Genomic DNA, 18489 nt, shown 5'->3' on the forward strand with positions numbered 1-18489 from the left:
GAGAAGCAGTAGAGCAGTGAGAGAGACGCGCAGGCCTCTTAGGAGGGGCCTGGGCTGGTGGTCCTGGGAGACGTGCCCCTGCTGCGTGTCAGGACGAGGCAAGCAGGAGCAGAGGTGTGGCAGGCCCCGGGAGGGCCATGTGCTGGCAGGATGAGGACCCCGGCATCCCCGACTCATCATGCGCCAGGCCAGGGGGAGTGGGAGGCGAGATGTGAGAGGTCTCAGGGACTTGAGGTGCAGGTGGGGCAGCGAGAGCCACTGGACAGCCTGAAGCAAGAGGGAGGTTGGCTGTCCTCCGTTCGGGGTCCTAAACCCATTAGCCCGAAAGTCAGGGGCACGTGGAGGGAGCACAGCAGGCAGCTGGAAGCCGTGGTTCCCACCCACAAAAGAAACTGTGGCAGAAGTGTTGGGGGCACGGGGTGGCGGTACAGGAGGCAGTGGCTGTGGGGTCTGGAGTTACTGGAAGATAAAGTCAGCAGGTCTCACCGGTGAGAAAGTGAGAAGCCGGACACCACCAGGCTTCTGGCTCAGCTATCTGGGGGATGGTCCCCCCGAGGATAGGCAGCTTGGTGGCAGGGCATGGGTCTGGGGCAACAGAGCGGATGTCACTTGGCCAGGCCAGGGGCAGGGGAGGGGCGTGTGGATGTGCACGTCCAAAAGCTCAGCAGAGAGGCCTGCCAGACACAAACTGAAAGGCATCTAGACGCCAAGCCTTCGGAACCTGGCGGAAAAGAAGAAGGAGACTGACCAGCAGTGAATGGGGAGTGAGGGCCACAGAGTGTTCTATGTGCTGTGAGAAGAGGTCCCGAAAAGGGTCTCTGGGCTTAGCCAGGAACGAGGGCCCTGAATCAGAACAGATGGGTCAGCTAGGGGAGTGAGCGGCAGGGGAGGCAGCTGCAGTGGGCTAGGAGGGATGGGAGTTGAGGAGGCAGAGTGCCTCAGAGAAGGGAGGCTCCTGGGCGGGGCCCCGGAGCTCTTACCCTGCCTGCTCTCTGTCCAGGTTTGGCAGCAAGGAGGAGTACATGTCATTCATGAACCAGTTCCTGGAGCACGAGTGGACCAACATGCAGCGCTTCCTGTTGGAGATCTCCAACCCTGAGACCGTCTCCAACACGGCCGGCTTCGAGGGCTACATTGACCTGGGCCGGGAGCTCTCTAGTCTGCACTCGCTGCTCTGGGAGGCCGTCAGCCAGCTGGAGCAGGTGCCTGGCCCCATGGGGCTGCAGGGGGTCAGGCTGGGCCAGAGGCTGCTACAGCGCTGAAGAGTTCTCCTCCAGACTAATTCGGGGAGCAAAAGTGTTTGCTCACCCAGGTGCTGGAGCCGGAGGTGCCAGCCCAGGCCTTGTCATGCACTGGGGGGCTCTGGGCCCCATTTCCTGGGAGGGGCGTGTCCCATTCACTTGGCCAGCTCCTGCCACGGGAGCCCACTCTGTGTACCAGGGCTCTCGCTCTGCCTGGGCACACTCAGCAGTGAGTGGATGGGTTTGTGCATGACGGTGTGCTCCCTGCCTGTGAGAAATGTGATCATCTTTTGCTGCTTCTCCAGAAATGTCCTTGCTTCAGGGTTTAAGGCTACTGACATGAAAAATGTAGACTGAAGATATGGTACCTCCCCATGTCAGGCAGGAAGGCGTAGACCTTTCCAGAGCTGCTCTTGACCGTCAGTTGAAAATCTTACTCCCCAGCCACCTCTGACCCTGCTGCAGCCACCTGGCAGGCGCCCTCTGTGACCTGGGGTCCCCCCATTGACCCCGCAGCCCCAGCCCACACAGTGGACAGGTTCCTGGCGGCAAGGGCCAGGCCTGCAGGATCTGCTTCCAGAATATCTCCTGCTTTCCGGGACCTCACGAGACCGCCTGGCTAAAGTAGTTACTGCTAGACAGGGCTGGAAGGCCTCCCTGCTGCTGTCACAGTCCCACTCAGGGCCCTCTGGTGTGCAGCTCTCCGGATTCCTCTGCTCGTGGGTGAAGTACACACACAGGCACAGAGTTCTTTTCCTCTTGTTCGTGGTCAAGCAGGAACTTTGGTGGGCCCACAGTATGCATTTCTGTCTCACTGTTGTCAGTCCTGCCGCATCACCGCTGTGGCCTGATGGCTGCACGCTGTCTGGCACAGGAGCACACAGGCCACCGTACTGTCGCTGGACACTCAGGTTCGTCCCAGCGCTCTGCTGCTGCACTCCCTTCTGCTTGCGGGAGTCCACTGCCCTTTGGCTGCAAGAGGCACCAGAGGGGTCATGCCCTAAGGGCCACTGCCCACCGAGTCCCTGAGCTGGCCTCCGACCGCTACATCTGCTCCAGCAGGTGGAAGCATGGCTGGTGGCCGCTGCCGTCACGGCTGATGCCGGTGCAGCCAGGATTTGAAATTGAGCTTCCGCTTCTCAAGTCTGTGCTGTGTTGACAACATGAGTTTCACACTTTCCTTCTGCACAAAGTCCTGGAAGCCAGTGTATAAGTAGAGGACATCCCAGAAGCCTCTCAGAGAAGGAGGTGTCACTGTGGCAGATTCTGGGGTACCCCCTGGGCTCCCCTCTCTGGGGCACAGGGATAGGACAAACCCGGGTTGAAGGCTTGGGCTAGGTCACCATTTCTCCCTTTGGGCTTTGCGCCCCTCCCTCATTCCCAGAAATAGCTGAGAGGCCTGGAAAAATGTTCATGTGCAGATTCCTGGCCTTCCCAGCCGCTTCCCAGACCTCCTGGATCTGACAGGTGGGGGAGGGCAGGGCCTGCCTTTCCAAGGGGCTCCTCTGCAGCTGCAAAGCACTTGGCCTTCCCAATGGGCCCCCACAGATCACACCTGCCTCTTACTGTGTGTTTGCAGAGCATCATATCCAAACTGGGGCCCCTGCCTCGAATCCTGAGGGATGTCCACACAGCACTGAGCACCCCAGGCAGTGGGCAGCTCCCAGGGACCAACGACTTGGCTTCCACTCCTGGCTCTGGCAGTAGCAGCATCTCGGCTGGACTGCAGAAAATGGTGATAGAGAACGACCTCTCTGGGTAAGACCTGCTAGGCATACCGGGTGTTGTAGGGTACGCACGAAGGCAAGGTGCGGCAGTCTACAGCCCCAGTTGGGGAGGAGGTCTACACAAATGTTTATAAAGTAAGCTAGATGAGACTTGAAATGTGTTATGCAGACTGTAGGCAGTGAACCTCCATTTGGGAAAAATCAGGGAAGGCTTCTTGGAGAAGGTGGTGCCATAGTTTGGGGCTCGTTAGGAAAAGGAATATTTCCATTGGTGGAAAAGGCCTTCTACATAGAGGAACTAACACAAAGACTTGGAGAAATACGCTCTGTGAAGAACTATTTGGTCCCAAATACCTCTAGGTTACCCAGTCGTGTGTTCAGAATACTCTGTTGGTATTTCCGGCGTCTGAATCAACCTCCAGGAGTAGCACTCAGGCATGTGTGTTTTCAGCAAGCGCCGGGGTGACTGACTGCAAGGCTCCGAGTCTGGGAGCTCCAGAAACTAGGGGAGGTGTTGAGGTCCAGACCACAGTCTGAGCCCTCGGCCCAAAGGCACAGTGACCTGTAAATAAAGCAGTTGGTGGACAGGGAGGCAGAACGTTCTCGAATGTTAATATCAAAATGAGGATGTTCCTTTGAAAGACTTGGGTTTATGGGGAACTGTTTCTGCCACACTCATGCCTTCCCCTTTAGCAGCCGTTTTGGGCCAACTCGTAAGGACAAGGCTGGACAGCAGAGCTGGGAGTCGGGTCCTGTCTTGAGGCGGCGGCAGGCCTATAAGCAGGCAAGGGCACTGAGATCAGGAACCTCAGGGGTGTGGTGTGCCGGACTGGAGGCCGGGGAGGAGGCCAGTGGTGCAAAGGACTGGACGCCACTTCCCAGCTCTCTGTGAGCCTTGGGCATCCATTCATACAAGCTGCTGAGCGAGACAAAGCAGTTCAGGTAGAGTTCAGTTCAGGCTGAGAGGGAGCCAGGCACCTCTCCATCTCAGGCTGGGCCAACTCCAGCCCCCCATAGTTGAGCCCCCGCCTGCTCAGAGCTCTCTTTACACCACCCCTACAACCTCCCCTCCGAAGCCCACTTGACCTACCACATTGTGCTTTCTAAGGAGCTGGCTTCCTGGGATGGGCCAGGGAGAGGCTGGGGGACTGGGGAAAGGGTACAGCCTGCCTCTGCAGGTGCAGACCTTCCTGCCTGAGTCATACCTCCTCTGATTCCCTGTTTTTGCCAGGAACAGCAGCCCCCGCCTGCCAGTCAGACAAAGGTGGCAGCAGGAGGCTGGGCGGGGTAGGGGTGGGGGTGGGGGGGGAAGGCTTCACTAGGTCCCCATTCTGGTTGTCAGTCTGGGGAGGAACAAGAGGGAAGAGGCTGCGGGAGCCCCTTTGGCTTTGAAGTCAGACCCTTGGATAGCAGAAAGCCACTGCGTTGTGGGTTTGGGTTTAGCTAGGGGGAATTTTCCAGAACACTCCAGGCCGCGGCACCCAATGTCCCAAGGTGTAGCTCAACCAGGAACGGATGTGCCGGGCTGCCTAGCCTGGAACTAGCAGCACCGGCCCCTAGAAGGGAGGTGCTGTGCAGGAGCGGCTTTCCTGGCCTCCCGGTCCCTGAGGTGGCCTCCACCCGGGGCTGCGGCCGGGGCTGTGGTTTGGTGCTGCAGCCAGGCCACTGGTCGCAAGACCACCCCACTTCCGCAGCCCGCGCACCTCCTCTCCCCTGCCCTGCCTCCCTCTCCCCCCGCAGCCCCGGCTCGTGCTCAGGCTGCCAGGCCCCGGCAGGCTGGCGGGGCTCTCGGTTTGGAGCCGCCTTGGCCGCACTCACAGCTCTTCTCTTCCCCCTTCTTTCCCTGTGTGTGCTTGTCTCCCTACAGTCTCATAGATTTCACCCGGTTACCGTCTCCAACCCCCGAAAACAAGGACTTGTTTTTTGTCACAAGGTCCTCCGGGGTCCAGCCCTCACCTGCCCGCAGCTCGAGTTACTCGGAAGCCAACGAGCCTGATCTTCAGATGGCCAATGGTGGCAAGAGCCTGTCTATGGTGGACCTCCAAGATGCCCGCACGCTGGACGGGGAGGCGGGCTCCCCGGCGGGCCCCGACGCCCTCACCGCCGATGGGCAGGCACCGGCATCACAGCTGGTGGCCGGGTGGCCGGCTCGGGCAGCCCCAGCGAGCCTGGCGGGGCTGGCCACGGTGAGGCGGGCCGGCCAGACGCCGACCACGCCGGGTAGCTCCGAGGGCGCCCCAGGCCGGCCCCAGCTACTGGCGCCACTCTCCTTCCAGAACCCCGTGTACCAGATGGCGGCTGGCCTGCCGCTTTCGCCTCGTGGCCTGGGCGACTCGGGCTCGGAGGGCCACAGCTCCTTGAGCTCCCACAGCAACAGCGAGGAGTTGGCAGCTGCCGCCAAGCTGGGAGGTTTCAGCGGTGCCGCCGAGGACCTGGCGCGGCGGCCCGGGGAGCTGGCGCGGCGGCAGATGTCACTGACTGAGAAGGGCGGGCCGCCCACCGTGCCACGGCAGAACAGTGCCGGCCCCCAGCGGAGGATCGACCAGCCGCCGCCGCCGCCCCCGCCGCCACCTCCCGCGCCCCGCGGCCGGACACCACCCACCCTGCTGAGCACCCTGCAGTACCCGCGGCCCTCGAGTGGGACCCTGGCGTCAGCCTCGCCTGACTGGGCTGGCCCCGGAGCCCGGCTTCGGCAGCCCTCATCCTCGTCCAAGGGTGACAGCCCGGAGCTGAAGCCTCGTGCAGTGCACAAGCAGGTCAGTGGTGCTGTCCAAGGGCAGGCCGTGCTCTCGGGCCGCCAGGCCAGCATACCCCACCCGTGTCGTGCTGCTCCTCTGGGTCATTTCACCTGTCCTCAGCTGCCATCCCATGCTGAACAAGGCCACACGTGGCCCCATCCCACCAACCTGCCACGCATACCACCTCTCCTCTCCCCTGAGGCCCACCGGTCCCTGCCGGAATCCTTTGAACCAGGAACAGTGTGGCCTTAGGGTCTCTCTGCCAGTTCTCCCAGGGGCAGCTGGGGTCAGGGAGAGAGGGGAGGGGTCCATCCATCTTCAGTTCCAGGCCCCACCCAGGTTAGGAGTCGACCAGACCCCCAGCACCCCCACCTTTATGCTCTGAGCTGGCCTCCGGGACTTTCGTGTCACCCTGGGGCCACACACAGTACGTGGGACAGATGTGCTCTGGGTTGAATGCCCGCCCACCTGCCTGGCCGAGCTCACTTGCTGTCACCTGGGTGGCAGAGAGGGGCACTCAGGCCACCTGGGCTCCTGACTCTGCCCAGGCTGCCATCAGGAGTGGGAATTCCTGAGTCAGGGACTGTATCAGTAACTATCTGGCCAGTTGGAGGTCCCCTACCCTTGCAATGTCCCTGAGCCACTTGTCCCTGTGACTCACCTGGTGCCACCCTCCTGCCTCCCTCCAGACCCTCACAGCTGTGTTTCATTGTAGGGCCCTTCACCCGTGAGCCCCAATGCCCTGGACCGCACAGCCGCTTGGCTCTTGACCATGAACGCGCAGTTGTTAGAAGACGAGGGCCTGGGCCCAGATCCCCCCCACAGGGATAGGCTAAGGAGTAAGGAGGAGCTCAGCCAAGCAGAAAAGGTAAAGCTGGACCCTGGCATTTCGGGGTAGGGCGGGGCTGCCTGCCTATGGCCATTGGCAACGTTCTCTCCCCTCGAGCCCTGAGTGAGAGGTGCTGCTTGTTCCCTGCGTATGGCCAGTCAGTCCCCTCTCCACCCCTGGGCCCCATATGGACATCAGCCGTGGACTCTGGAAAAAGAGCAGCAAGAGGAATTTCGCTTAGAGCTAAGAATTCCTGTACCGGCTGCACATGAGGCTCAGCTGGAGATTGTACAGAATCCAGATTCTGGTTCCTAGTCCTCAGACCTCTGGAAACCCTTCCCTGAGTGACCAGGCCACCGAGCTTCTGTGAGGCTGGGACTTGAGGGCTGGGGGTGCCAGAGAGGCACATGGAGACCGTCATAGGGAGTTTCGTGCATGAGGAGGCAGAGAGGTGTGGTTCCCCGAGACAGCGGGGAGGGCTGTCCCCAACCAGGCCCCCCACTCTGGGTTTGCGCCTATCCAGAGCCTGGCTCTTGCCCAGTTCCTGTCTCCAGCAGGACATGAGAGAGAAAGAGCCAGGTAAAGGGTCCGACTGCTACTGAGAGGTTTTCTTCCCCCGGGGGAAGCGGTTCTGAAATACCCAGACTCCACCCACCACACACATCTCGCAATTAGTGGGGCAGTGGGGGGGGCTTCTGTCCTGTTGTTATGGCAACTGCCGTGGTTCCATGGCTGGTTCTTGTGTCCTCCTGCGGGCCAGAGCCTGGAAGACGCAGGACCCAGCGCAAAGCCACCTCAGAACGGCAGCCACTTCTTCCACTCCCCGAGATGCCCTCGCCTCGGCCCTAGGAAAGCCATTAGCAGCCTCTTAGGCAAGGGCACGGAGGTCAGGGAGGCAGCTCTCCCTCCCCCTGGCCTAGGGCGAGGTTCACGTCCATGCTGCATTCCGCCACCCTCCACCATCCCCTAGTCCGCTGCGTCCACCGGCTTTCACCATAATTACGTGAAGGGGGCAGGGGCATGGGGCTCGGTGCTCCAAGAGCCAGAGTTTGGTTGGGCGGCAAGTTGGGCCAGCCTTAGCCCTGACTCCCTTTGTGAGCCTGGGGCTAGGCTCTCACCTCTCGGAGACCCAGAGTCCCGTTCATGACTTGCAGGGGTCAGGCTGCAGCTGGAGTGCCCTCTTTCCTTGCCGTTCCATGGCTGAACGAGCTACTGCTTCTCTTATCCTCTCTGCTGCTAACCCCCACAGGCGGGTCCGAGGGAGACCTTTTTCTCTCGAGCTCCCTAGAGACATGGCACTGCCTCTGTCAGGAAGGAAGCTCTCTACCCAGCTCTGGTGGCTGAGCAGGACTTGGGACGGGCCGGGGTCATCTGTCCCAGAGCCAGGCTCTCCTGTGGGTCCAACTTTGCTTCAGGAGCTTAGCATGGGCTGGGGCTGGGCCTCTCATCAGCGTCTGGACTTGCTGCCTTCTAACTTTCAGGTGGTCCTTTGCCAAAGTGTACTAGGCTTGCATTGCCTAGGACTCCAGGAGAGGCTCCCCCTGCTTCCCCAGTCCCATATTGTCACAGCACCCTGGACCCCAACCCCTTGGTGTCAACCCCACCTTACCTTTAGCCTCTCTGCCCCCTCACTTCCCCATGCCACTACCCTTGCTTTACAGTCGAGTAGAGGCTGGGAGGCTAGGATCTCACCCCACGGGTCAGTCACCATGGGACTGGGGAACCTTCTGGGGCCTCGGTTCCCCCTCCTATGGAGTCCCTATCTCTCAGGGCGCTGTCAGATCTTAATATATTCAAGAGTGTGTTTTAACATTTGTTTATTATTTTAAAAAACTCAGTACTCTAGTTCAATCCTTACTTTTGAGATTTAGGTTTGAATCTTCATTCCCTCATAGCTGTAAGATTAGGCTGCAGGGGTGGGAGTTTGGAGGGGAGGAGCCCTGGACGGGGACAGGCTTGGAGTCTCACCCTGGCCCTTCCGGCTGGGCCCCGAAGGCATCTCCTCACTGTGTCAAGTGGGCTGAAGTGGTGAAGACCCCTGGTACATCCCGAGCTGGGCTCCCTCCCACCCTGTGCTCCTGCTCGGGCTCATGAGGCTGTGCTCTCTGTCCTGGGTGCTGTGCCCGTGGCACGCTGCCCTCCTGGTAGGACCTGGCAGTGCTGCAGGACAAGCTGCGAATCTCTACCAAGAAGCTGGAAGAGTATGAGACCCTGTTCAAGTGCCAGGAGGAGACGACGCAGAAGCTGGTGCTGGAGTACCAGGCACGGCTGGAGGAGGGTGAGGAGCGGCTCCGGCGGCAGCAGGAAGACAAGGACATCCAGATGAAGGGCATCATCAGCAGGTGAGGACAGCCTTCTCCTGCTCTGGGCCAGAACTGGTCCTGTCTCCCTCTCCCCTCCCCCCCACCCGACACAGTGGGCAGACCTTTGCACCGCCCTCCTAAAGGGAGGAAGGGCTGATCAGCTGCAGGGGGAGATGAGAGTGGAAGGAGGAGAGTGCCCCAGGGGACAGAGACAGTGTGGCACAGGCCAGGAGGTGGGAAGCAGCCTGGGGCGTGGGGAGCCCTGCCATCAGTGTGTACTGATGGTAGAATGCAGATTTGGGCCCAGCAGAAGGTCAGCCAAGGCCAGCTGACATGGCCTGTGACCCCTGGAAGGAGTCCTGTGCTCTTGGTGAGCCCTGTCAGGGGAGGTAGGATTGGAGGTGCCAGGAAACACAGTGAGGACCCAACTCAGGGTAGGAAAAGTAGGGATAAGTCAGTTACATTCAGTGGGTGAAGGAGAAGGAGGCAGAATGACCCCAGATTTCTACCAAGAGCATCGGGGTGTCTCGGTGCCAGTTGCTGAGATTAGGGTCCTTGGGTGTTTAGGCGTCGCAGCCATGCCAGTTTGGGATCTGTTGAGTTGGAAGGTGAGGGATCTAGCAAAGATCTCCGTTGGCTTCGATGCTGACTCTCATCTCTGTTGATGGCTTGGATATCACATGCTGTGGTGCTTTTCTCTCTCTCTCATTCTCTGTCTCTCTCTGTCTGCACCCATGGGTGGGGCGGGTACACCCTCGTGCGTGTCTGTAGGCGGGGAGTGCAGTGAAGGTGTAGCATCCTGGCCGTCCCATGGTGTCCCGGTCGTGACGTTCACTTCTTCACGACAGTAGTAGGTTGAGGAGGACACGTTGTGGGTTTTGCCGCTTGTTATTTGCATGATTCAAGTCCGTCGTCTGGGCAGGCTTCGCAGGACTGCCAGAGCCAGCAGGTTTCCCCACCCGGCCTTCATCCACTACAGTAACCCTTCCCAGGTGCTTCCTCTTTAGGCTGCCTGTTTCTCTGCTCCTAATTATTGTTTGCTTCGCTTACCTACGGGTTTGTTCGTTGTAAAATGGTTAGCATGAGCAGAGGGCCTGTAACCGGGCTGACTAGAAATCCACCGTTCACTTGACAGCCAGCTCTGTTCTCAGCTCTCTTCATGTGTGTGGTTTCAAGAATGGACATGCTTCTCAAACTAACCACCACCTCCTCATCATGTCTCTTCTCTGAAGGGTGCGTGGTCTCTGAATTCACTGGCTTGCTTAATACATTTATTTCTACTAACCCATCCCGCTGTTTTTCCTCCCTAATGGAAATGTCGCTTATCGATTCTGTTGGTAGCATGGTTTGAATCCTTCTATGTTATTACTAGTTTTTTGCCTACTTGTTAAGTGCTCATTGTTCTATTACTTACTGAGAAAAGAATATTGAAGGTTTTAATCGTAATTGTGGATTTGTGTATTTCTTTTTTCTTTTGTTTTTGCTTCGTGTACACTGAAACTATGCATCCACATCTAGGACTGTTATGTGCTGGTGATGAACTGGCATCTTTATTGTTATAAAATCACCTTCTTTATCTCTCATAATACTTTTTGCTTTGAAATCTACTTTGATGTTGATTATAGATACACCAACTTTATTCTGATTAGTGTTAGCGAGGTATATCCTTTCTTGTTCTTATACTTTGAACCAATCTGTGTCTTTCTATATAAATGAGTTTCTTTTGTAGACACCTTTTTAGTTTTTGCTTTTTATCTAATCTGGCAGTTATTTTGCCTTTTAATTGGAGTGTTTAGACCATTTACATTTAATGTAATTATAATATAATTAGGTTTAAATCTCTTTATCTTGCTACTGTTTTCTATTCCTACCATCTGTTCTGTTCCCTTTTTTCCTGCATTCTTTTGGATTGAGCATTTTTATGATGCATTTTATCTCTTACTGGCTTATTAGCTATATCTCTGTCACTTTAGGGCAAGAGTTGGTGACGTCCCGTAAAGGGGCAGATAATAAATATTTTAGGCCTTGCAAGACCATATGGCCTCTGTAAGTGTTCAGCCACGCTATTCGAGCAGAGCTGTGCGTGTGGTATGGCTATTTACAAAAACAGGCAGTGGGCCTAGTTGGGCCCTGTCAGACTGTAATAGTAGGGATTCTGTCATTACTTTTGTTCCTTTGTATTTAAACTGTCTTTATTCTTTGGTTCTTTTTAAGATTTTTTTTATCATTAATTGCCGATAATTTGATTATGATGATCCTTGGCATGGTTTTCTTCATGTTTCTTGGGTTTGAGCTCTTGAATCTGTAGGTATGCCATCCTTCCTCTAGGAATCCCATCCCACATACATTAGGCTGCTTTATATTGTCCCACATTACTCTGAAGCTCCATTGTGTCCTTTTTAAACTTTTTTTTTTAAAAGACTTTATTTATTTATTTGACAAAGTGAGAGAGAGAGAGAGATCACATGTAGGCAGAGGCAGGCAGTGGGAGACAGGGAAGCAGGCTCCCCGCCGAGTGGAAAGCCTGATGCAGGGCTGGATACAGGATTGGATGTGGGGCTCTATCCCAGGACCCTGAGACCCTGACCTGAGCCAAAGGCAGAGGTGTAACCCACTGAGTCACCCAGGGGCTCCCTTTTTATTCTTTTTCCCCCCATTATGTATCAGGTGATTTCTATCTCTGTGTCTACAAGATTAATAATCATTTATTCTTCAGCGTCTAATCTGCTATTAATCCTACCTAGTATTTTTTCATTTCATTTCAGATACTGTATTTTTCACTTTCAGACTTTCAGCTCGGTTTAAATTCTGTCCATTTCTCTTCTCATCATACTTATGCTTTCCTCTATATTTTCTCAAACATGTGGAATATATTTACAATAGCTGTTTCAACGTCTGCTAATTCTGTCATCTGTGACATTTCTGAGTCTGTTTTTATTAATTTTCTTCCTGGTTATTGATTCTGTTTTTCTCTTTCTCTTATGCTTGTTGATTTGGGGTTGGATGCCAGACATTGTGACTTTTAGTAGGTGTGGGATATTTTGTGTTCTTTTAAATATTTCTGAGGCTTTGTTCTGGGACACAGTGAGGTTATTTGGAATTAGTTTGATTCTTTGGAGGCTTATGTTTAAGCTTTGTTGGGGTGGGTCTGGACAGCCTCTAATTTAACCTAATCTGGCTCCACTTTCCTTCTGGGGAGTCTACTTTATGTCCCCATGTTAGTATTTCTTTCTACTCTGCCAGGTAGGAGTGTGAGCTCTCCTTGGGGTTGTTTATTCTAATGTTCCCGTGGTTCCTGCCCCAGCCTGTGTTCTCACAGGCCTGCAGACCCATCCCCAGCTGAAGACTCAAGGGGAACTCTAAGGAGATACGTGGACTTTTCCCTGTGTCTTCTTCTTGGGCACTGCTTCCCTGGCTCTCCTCAACTCCATGACATTACTTCCCTTTTGTTTGACCTGGACACTCCAGGCCGTCAGCGGGGGGTTCAGCTCATGCATTCCCTTTCCTTAGGATGCGCTGCCTGTTGTTCATTGTCGGGAAGCCTTTTTTTTTTTTTTTTTTTCCCATATTTTTCATTTGGTTTTCTAGTTTCTTAGTATTATTGTTTGATGGCAGGAGGGTAAACCCAGTCCCTGTTTTCCCACCAACTGGAAGCCCAAGTCTCTCTCCCCTAGTGTAATTTCCCTTCGGATTGACGCCATTCAGAGCCCCTCTGCTCCCTGGTCTTCCCTCCCTGCTTCTTACAGACTTTACTCAGTGTCTGATCTTACTGTGACACGGAAGCCCCCTCCTTGGCATGGCCCTTCACCCCTTCCTCCTGATCAGTGCTCCCTGACTGCTAATCCTGTTGACTTCGAACATGGGTACTTGCCCCAGCACAGTTGACCTCCCCGTGCTCCTTCTGCATCAGGGGCTCAGGGCCCACCCGAGGGTTAGGTTACAGCTCTGCAGGCCTGGAGAAGTTGTGCAGGTAGCAGTGGGCACGAAGCCAGGTGAGCTTGTCTGAGAAGAGCATGGGGAACAAGAACAACGGGCACTGGGACTGACCCCGCAGGGCCCTGACATGCTGGGGGCAGGGGAAACAGGCATCGGCAGAGCAGTGGCCTGCCAGCTAGGAGGCAGACCCAGAGAGTGTGGAGTCCAGAAGCTAATGCAAGAGCATCAGAAGGTAGGTGTGAGCCACTGTGATTGATAGGTGCACCACGAGGTGAGGCCAGGAGGGGTTTCAGGGAAGGAGCAGCTGGTGACAGACACACACGTGCCTTAGCTCTGGGCTTCTGCACATGGCTTTCCTCCCGTCTTCCCTACTGATTACCGTACCTTCAGACCTTGTTGATACCCCACCCCACCCTCCAGGACAGTTATCTACTCCCTATTCTCGTTCCCATGGCCTCCAGGCCTCCCGTGCAGGGCATGGCTGCTGTCTGCCTGTCTATGTCCCTGCCACCTTGTAACTTTTTGAGTGATGGAGATCTCTATTCATCTCACTATGTCGAGTGCTGCACCTGTCTTAGCGTAGCCTTGGTGAATGCGGGTAGGTGGAGAAAGCCCTAGAGCCTTGCAGAGTTTTCATCCTCCCCCCATGCCATAGATCGGATCTTCTGACGCTACACCCCCTGCCTTGCTCTGGGGGGCGGTGAAGATCTAACCCTCTCCCCACCTACCTTGGCTCCTGGAAGAACATCCAGAAATGGGCACCTCCAAGGGCTTTTGGGGGATTTGGGAACAGACTCTGGAGCAGGTTAAGTATAAGAAGGAACAGACCCATCTCTTGTCAGTGGTTGGAGGCCCGCTGGACGGGCTCTCCTAGTATGTGCCCTCTGTGCCCGTGTGATGGCTTCTTCCCACGAGCCCCCTCCCCCCGCCCCACCTCCTTAGCTGCTCCCTTGAGTGCCAGCTGGACTGTCCTTCTGTCTGGTCACAGGCTGATGTCAGTGGAGGAGGAGCTGAAGAAGGACCATGCTGAGATGCAGGCAGCGGTAGACTCCAAACAGAAGATCATCGACGCCCAGGTGGGTTCTGGCCCTTTGGTCAGCCAGAGGTATTGAGGGACCTGGGGGAAGGAGCGGGCTGATTTTGACATCTCCACATCCCCAGTCATACCCCCACTGTAAAAGCTGAGGAGGGACAGGAGGCCACGCTCTCTGATCTGAGAAGTCTGGCTTCGAGGTCTCAGTGGATCACAAGCTCACTAGCACAGGCTCTGGAAAGGGTGGGGCACCTCCTGCCCTACCGGGGCAACTTGGTGGGTACTGACCCAAGAGGGAAAGCTTTCAGGAGGGGACTGGGGATGGCATGGGGTGACAGCAAGCTGGGCTGACAGAGCAGAGGGGCTCTAGTTCAGAACTGTGGCTTCCCGGGGGACTGAGAGAGGAGGCACAGAAGACACTCTGGCCTCCATTCACCTTCCCTGCTCTCCTCCCCTCTCACTCACCCAGGAATAGGGCCAGGCCTTGCTCAGATTATGAGCAGCACGGGCCAGCCAGGAGCTGTGACCTCTGTGTCACATACATGTATGTGAGCGAGGGCACAGACCTCGTACCCTTGTACCTGATGGACAACACCACTAGGCCACTCTGGGGAGAAGCAATAATGTGAGAGACCCAGGAAGGCAGGCTTGAGGTCTCGGGCCACGGCGCTGAGACCGCCTGCTTCCCGGCCTCCTCCCCACACACCCACAGCCCCATGACCTCAGCCCCTTTCCCGCCCTTCGCATGCCGTGGGCTCCCGATCCTCCCCCCGTCAGCCCTGGGAAGACCCCTGTCCCAGCACAGCCCCCTGTGGCCCCAACTAATGCCCTCTTTGCCCCCAGGAGAAGCGCATCGCCTCGCTGGACGCCGCCAACGCCCGCCTCATGAGCGCCCTGACGCAGCTGAAAGAGAGGTACAGCATGCAAGCCCGTAACGGCGTCTCCCCCACCAACCCCACCAAATTGCAGATTACCGAGAACGGCGAGTTCCGAAACAGCAGCCACTGTTAACCTGCCCGAGGAGGGAGGACTGTGGTGGTGCGGGGCAGACCTCAGCCCGGGGAGCCCCAGCGCGGGGGCGGGAGGCCCAGGCTCCCCCCCTTTCCCTCCACCTGCGGTCCAGGAGGTGCCACGGAGGGAGCCTCGACAGACTGACGCGGCATGGGCCTGCTCCCCTCTTTTCTGGCCCGAGAAGCGAGTTCGGTGCAGGCCAAGGAGACTGCACGCTGTGGGGGGGATGGCCTGGTGGGAGCAGCGGCCTGCCAAAATATGTCTCTGTTGGTTATTGAATTTGGTGTGTGTCACCTTTCTTTCTTGACCTGGCCAAGTGCATGTAGCCCCTATACCCTCCCTTGGGAGGGAGCAGTGCAGAGGGGAGCACCGCAGAGGTGGAGGACTGAAGAGGCGGGGGCCCCGGCCCCTGCCCTGGGGGGCTTGCCCATTGCTTCCCGGTCGCTTCCCAGGGCTGCCCGGCCAGTTGGCAGGCAGGGAGAGGGTGGGAGGGATGGAGCCATCAGAGTTCCTGTCCCTGCAGGGCTCCGCCCTCAGAACCTGCTCCTGCATGCAGTCCGCCGGGGGACCCTTCCTGGCTGTGAGGAACCGAGGACTTCCCCCATACCTGTCCCCAGATTCCCTACCCTCCCCCCCATTCATGTGGCCAAATAGACCCAGTGAGGATCCTGGCTCGCTCTTCTGGGCCCTCATCTCTGTGGAGAGGATCCAGAGCCTCCCTCACTTGCCCCCTGGCCCAGGTTGACCCTCCTGGCCTCCCCAAAGCCAAAGATCTGGGCGGAGCCAGCCCAGATGGCCCTGTGCCTGGTACCCGCCCTTCTCCCGGGGCTGGCACGCCAGGACGTGGTGGCCGCGCGGGGAGTGGCCAGCTGGTGCTCACCCCGAAAGAAAGGCCGACCTTCCCTGATGGATGGTGGAAAGAAAGTCTGATGCCAGCAGGCCCTGAGAAGGTGGATAACTGTGATTTTTTTTCCTTTCACAGTATGCATTAGAAACAAAAGCCCGCTTGCTCGCTTGCTGGAACACAGGGGCCTTTTAAATTGAGCGTGCGCACTGCATGGGAAATAGCAGCCCTGGAGGATGTTAGCCTTGCTCCCTCTCCAAGACAGCAGCGGCCTGCACCAGGCCCCGTGTGTGCGGCCAGCCGCCTCCTCACCCTTCCCGGGCCCCCAGCCGAGGACCCAGGCGCTGCAGACAGGACAGGGGCACGGCTGGGGCTGGCTTTCCCCAGCTCTAGGCTGTTCTGTGGCTTCTCAGCCCTCCCTGCTCCCCCCCTCTTGTGGGACATAGGTGGGCAGGAGCTTGGGTCTGTCTCGGTCCCTCCCTGTCCCTGCCCCTAGCCCTGGGTAATCTTGGGCCAGAGCTGGTCGTTTGCCCAGCCACAGGGCCGCGGAGCCACCCCCTCCGCCTCAGCCTCGGGAAGCCGGGGAGACCCTCGGAAAGAGCCTGAGCCCTTCCCGGCCCTGGGACTGGAGGCCTGCCGCTGCCAGGGGCCAAGGTCCCCGCAGAGCCCGCCGGGTCGGGGAGTGCGGGAAGGGTGGCCCAGATCGTGCAGCACCCTGTCCTGGCCCGTGCCCCAGGAGGGGCCTCTCAGATGCAGCCTGCAGTTCGGTGTGGCCAGAGATCGGCCGGTGAGGAGAGGGCAGGCCCCCCAAGGGTCACAGACCTCAGGAAGGAAGGCCGTGGGGGCTATGGCGCTGCCCCCACTCTTGCCCACACAGGCAGGGCCCAGCCCCAGTGACATCCTCTGGTTCGGTCTCCTCCCCTCTTCCCCCCACCCCTCTCCCACCAATGCCTCGATGCCTCGTAGAGCAACCTCGGACTGAGCGCCTCTTAGCAATACCGGGGAGGTTCCCGGGGCCCCGGGTGGAGGAGGCCAGCGCTGGTCTGGTGCTGGCGGCCCTTGGCGTGGGTTGTGAGCTCTCAGGCCGAGAGCCTTATTTACTTAGTGCAAAAACTGTAAAAGTGTACAGACTCTTCACAGATTTTTATCTGAATTGCAAGTCTGACAATTTTTGTAAATGTTCTTGGTGTTCGACTGTAATGTAACTATTTCACCTAATGGTTGTACATAGTCTTTAGTCCTGGTGCTGCAGAGGGCTGCCCGGGACCGCTGCTCTCCGATGGTGTGTATTTTATTTTTTAATCTAGAGAACAGTATTGGGCAGGAGGAAGAGGTTTGCGATTTGGGTGTTGGGGTTTTCCCTACCCACGGCATGTACTTGCTGGCTTCGCAGCACGCGGTCTGGGTGGGTTGCTGGGGACATGCACCCTGACGGGACCAGCAAAGTGGCTTCTGTCCCAGCCACGCAGAACCCTCGTCCCAGTGTTGGGCCGGTTTGCCTGAGGGCCAGAGGGAAGGGGAGGGAGGGAAGGCAGGCCCTGCTCTGGGAAGGTAAGGCCCCAGGCCCAATGGGGCCCCAAGCCCAGAGTCTGCTGGAGACAGCTAGCTCTCCTCCCCTGCCAACACAGAGAGGCCTGACTTTTTTGCTTAACTCTTACGTTTAGGGTGAAGGAAACTGCCAAACTTCCTATAAGTGAAGACTTTTTTCCGACTGCCCAGAAAGGGGGGTGGGGAACCGAGACCAGAGCTCCGCCCCCCCCCCCAGAGCATCTGCCCCGGGGTACGCCTCTCTCCCTGCCCCCCCGCCCATCCGCGGAAGGCAGGCTGTCCAGGGAAACAGACCCTCTTTTCTACACCTTTGGCCCCAAAGCCATCCCCAGCCCCACAACCACCTCCTTGCTCCCCCTTTTGTAAGTATGTGAAAAAGAAAAAATGCAAACGTCGGAGTCTTGGCTGGAGGTCCTCCTTCCAGCTATGACTTTTAACCATGTAATAATGTACAGAGAAAGTTGTTGGTGTTCTACAACTGTGTGGCTGTGCAATTTCTGTACATTTGCAATTAGAAATATTAAAGATTTATTTAGCTATTTTAAGCCTGACTCACCTCCCTTCAGCTGTGTCTCAGGAGATTTTCCAGGGGTGACTCTTGAGTTGTGGGCTTTACCTAGGGGCGGCAGTGTGGGGTTCACCCTGGCAGTAGTCGTGGACAGGGGAGACTCCCGGAGCACGGGGAGCAGCGGTCTCAGCATACCGAGTGAGCGCCACCTCCAGCAGGTGGGGGTCTCCACTTAGGGAGTGGACTGGTGCCGTCTGCAGGGCCCTTCCTGCCCCAAGAAGCTCCAAAGGGAGTTCTTTGCTGGTCCCACAGCTCCGGGGGATGGCATGGCTCCTGCACATCCTGTGGCAGACACCATCTCCTGCCAAGCTCAGATGCTTTCTCCAGGCGCGGGGCAGGAGTTTGGTCTGTGTCACCAGCAGGTCAAGGCTGAGCTGGCTAAACCAAGCTTCCAGTGCCTGGAAGGCCGAAATGCATGTGGCTCTCAACGAGCCGGACCCGTTTGCAAGGCCCCACCCAGGGTCTCTGAAACCAAGCAGCCCCCAAACCCCTTCGGCTGCACCCATGCAGATAGAGGGGGGGCATTGCAGCGGGGGGCTAACTCAGCAGGAGCCAGGCCCCGCCCAGTAACCCCAAGGGGTCAGTGCCGGTCCTACTCACACCTGCCTGAGAGGGGGCATGGCCAAGCCTCAGTCCATCCCCTCGGAAGGGGGACCAGATACAATAGGGGGCAGGGATGTGTCTCATCAGATCCCCGATGGAGACCTCCCG

The 18489-nt window shown here is 57.3% G+C and overlaps 1 protein-coding gene across 11 annotated transcripts in view; it reads left to right on the top strand.

The window, feature by feature from the left end:
• Positions 1-17754, top strand: part of DAB2IP (DAB2 interacting protein) — a 188514-nt gene extending 170760 nt beyond the window's left edge. For 9 of the 11 annotated variants that reach the window (XM_047699366.1, XM_047699364.1, XM_047699374.1 and 6 more), the window contains 7 exons: positions 1001-1202; positions 2821-2999; positions 4836-5724; positions 6422-6574; positions 8684-8877; positions 13763-13850; positions 14651-15097. In XM_047699366.1, the coding sequence (XP_047555322.1) occupies positions 1001-1202; positions 2821-2999; positions 4836-5724; positions 6422-6574; positions 8684-8877; positions 13763-13850; positions 14651-14818 (1873 nt within the window). In that variant the 3' untranslated portion in view covers positions 14819-15097. Of the gene's footprint in view, positions 1-1000; positions 1203-2820; positions 3000-4835; positions 5725-6421; positions 6575-8683; positions 8878-13762; positions 13851-14650; positions 15098-15800 lie in introns of those variants that run through there. The other 2 variants (XM_047699368.1, XM_047699365.1) reach the window with 2 other exon arrangements.
• The last annotated feature ends 735 nt before the right edge of the window (positions 17755-18489 follow it).

The sequence above is a fragment of the Lutra lutra genome, chromosome 13 (assembly GCF_902655055.1).
Source record: "Lutra lutra chromosome 13, mLutLut1.2, whole genome shotgun sequence".
Taxonomy (NCBI): Eukaryota; Metazoa; Chordata; class Mammalia; order Carnivora; family Mustelidae; genus Lutra; species Lutra lutra.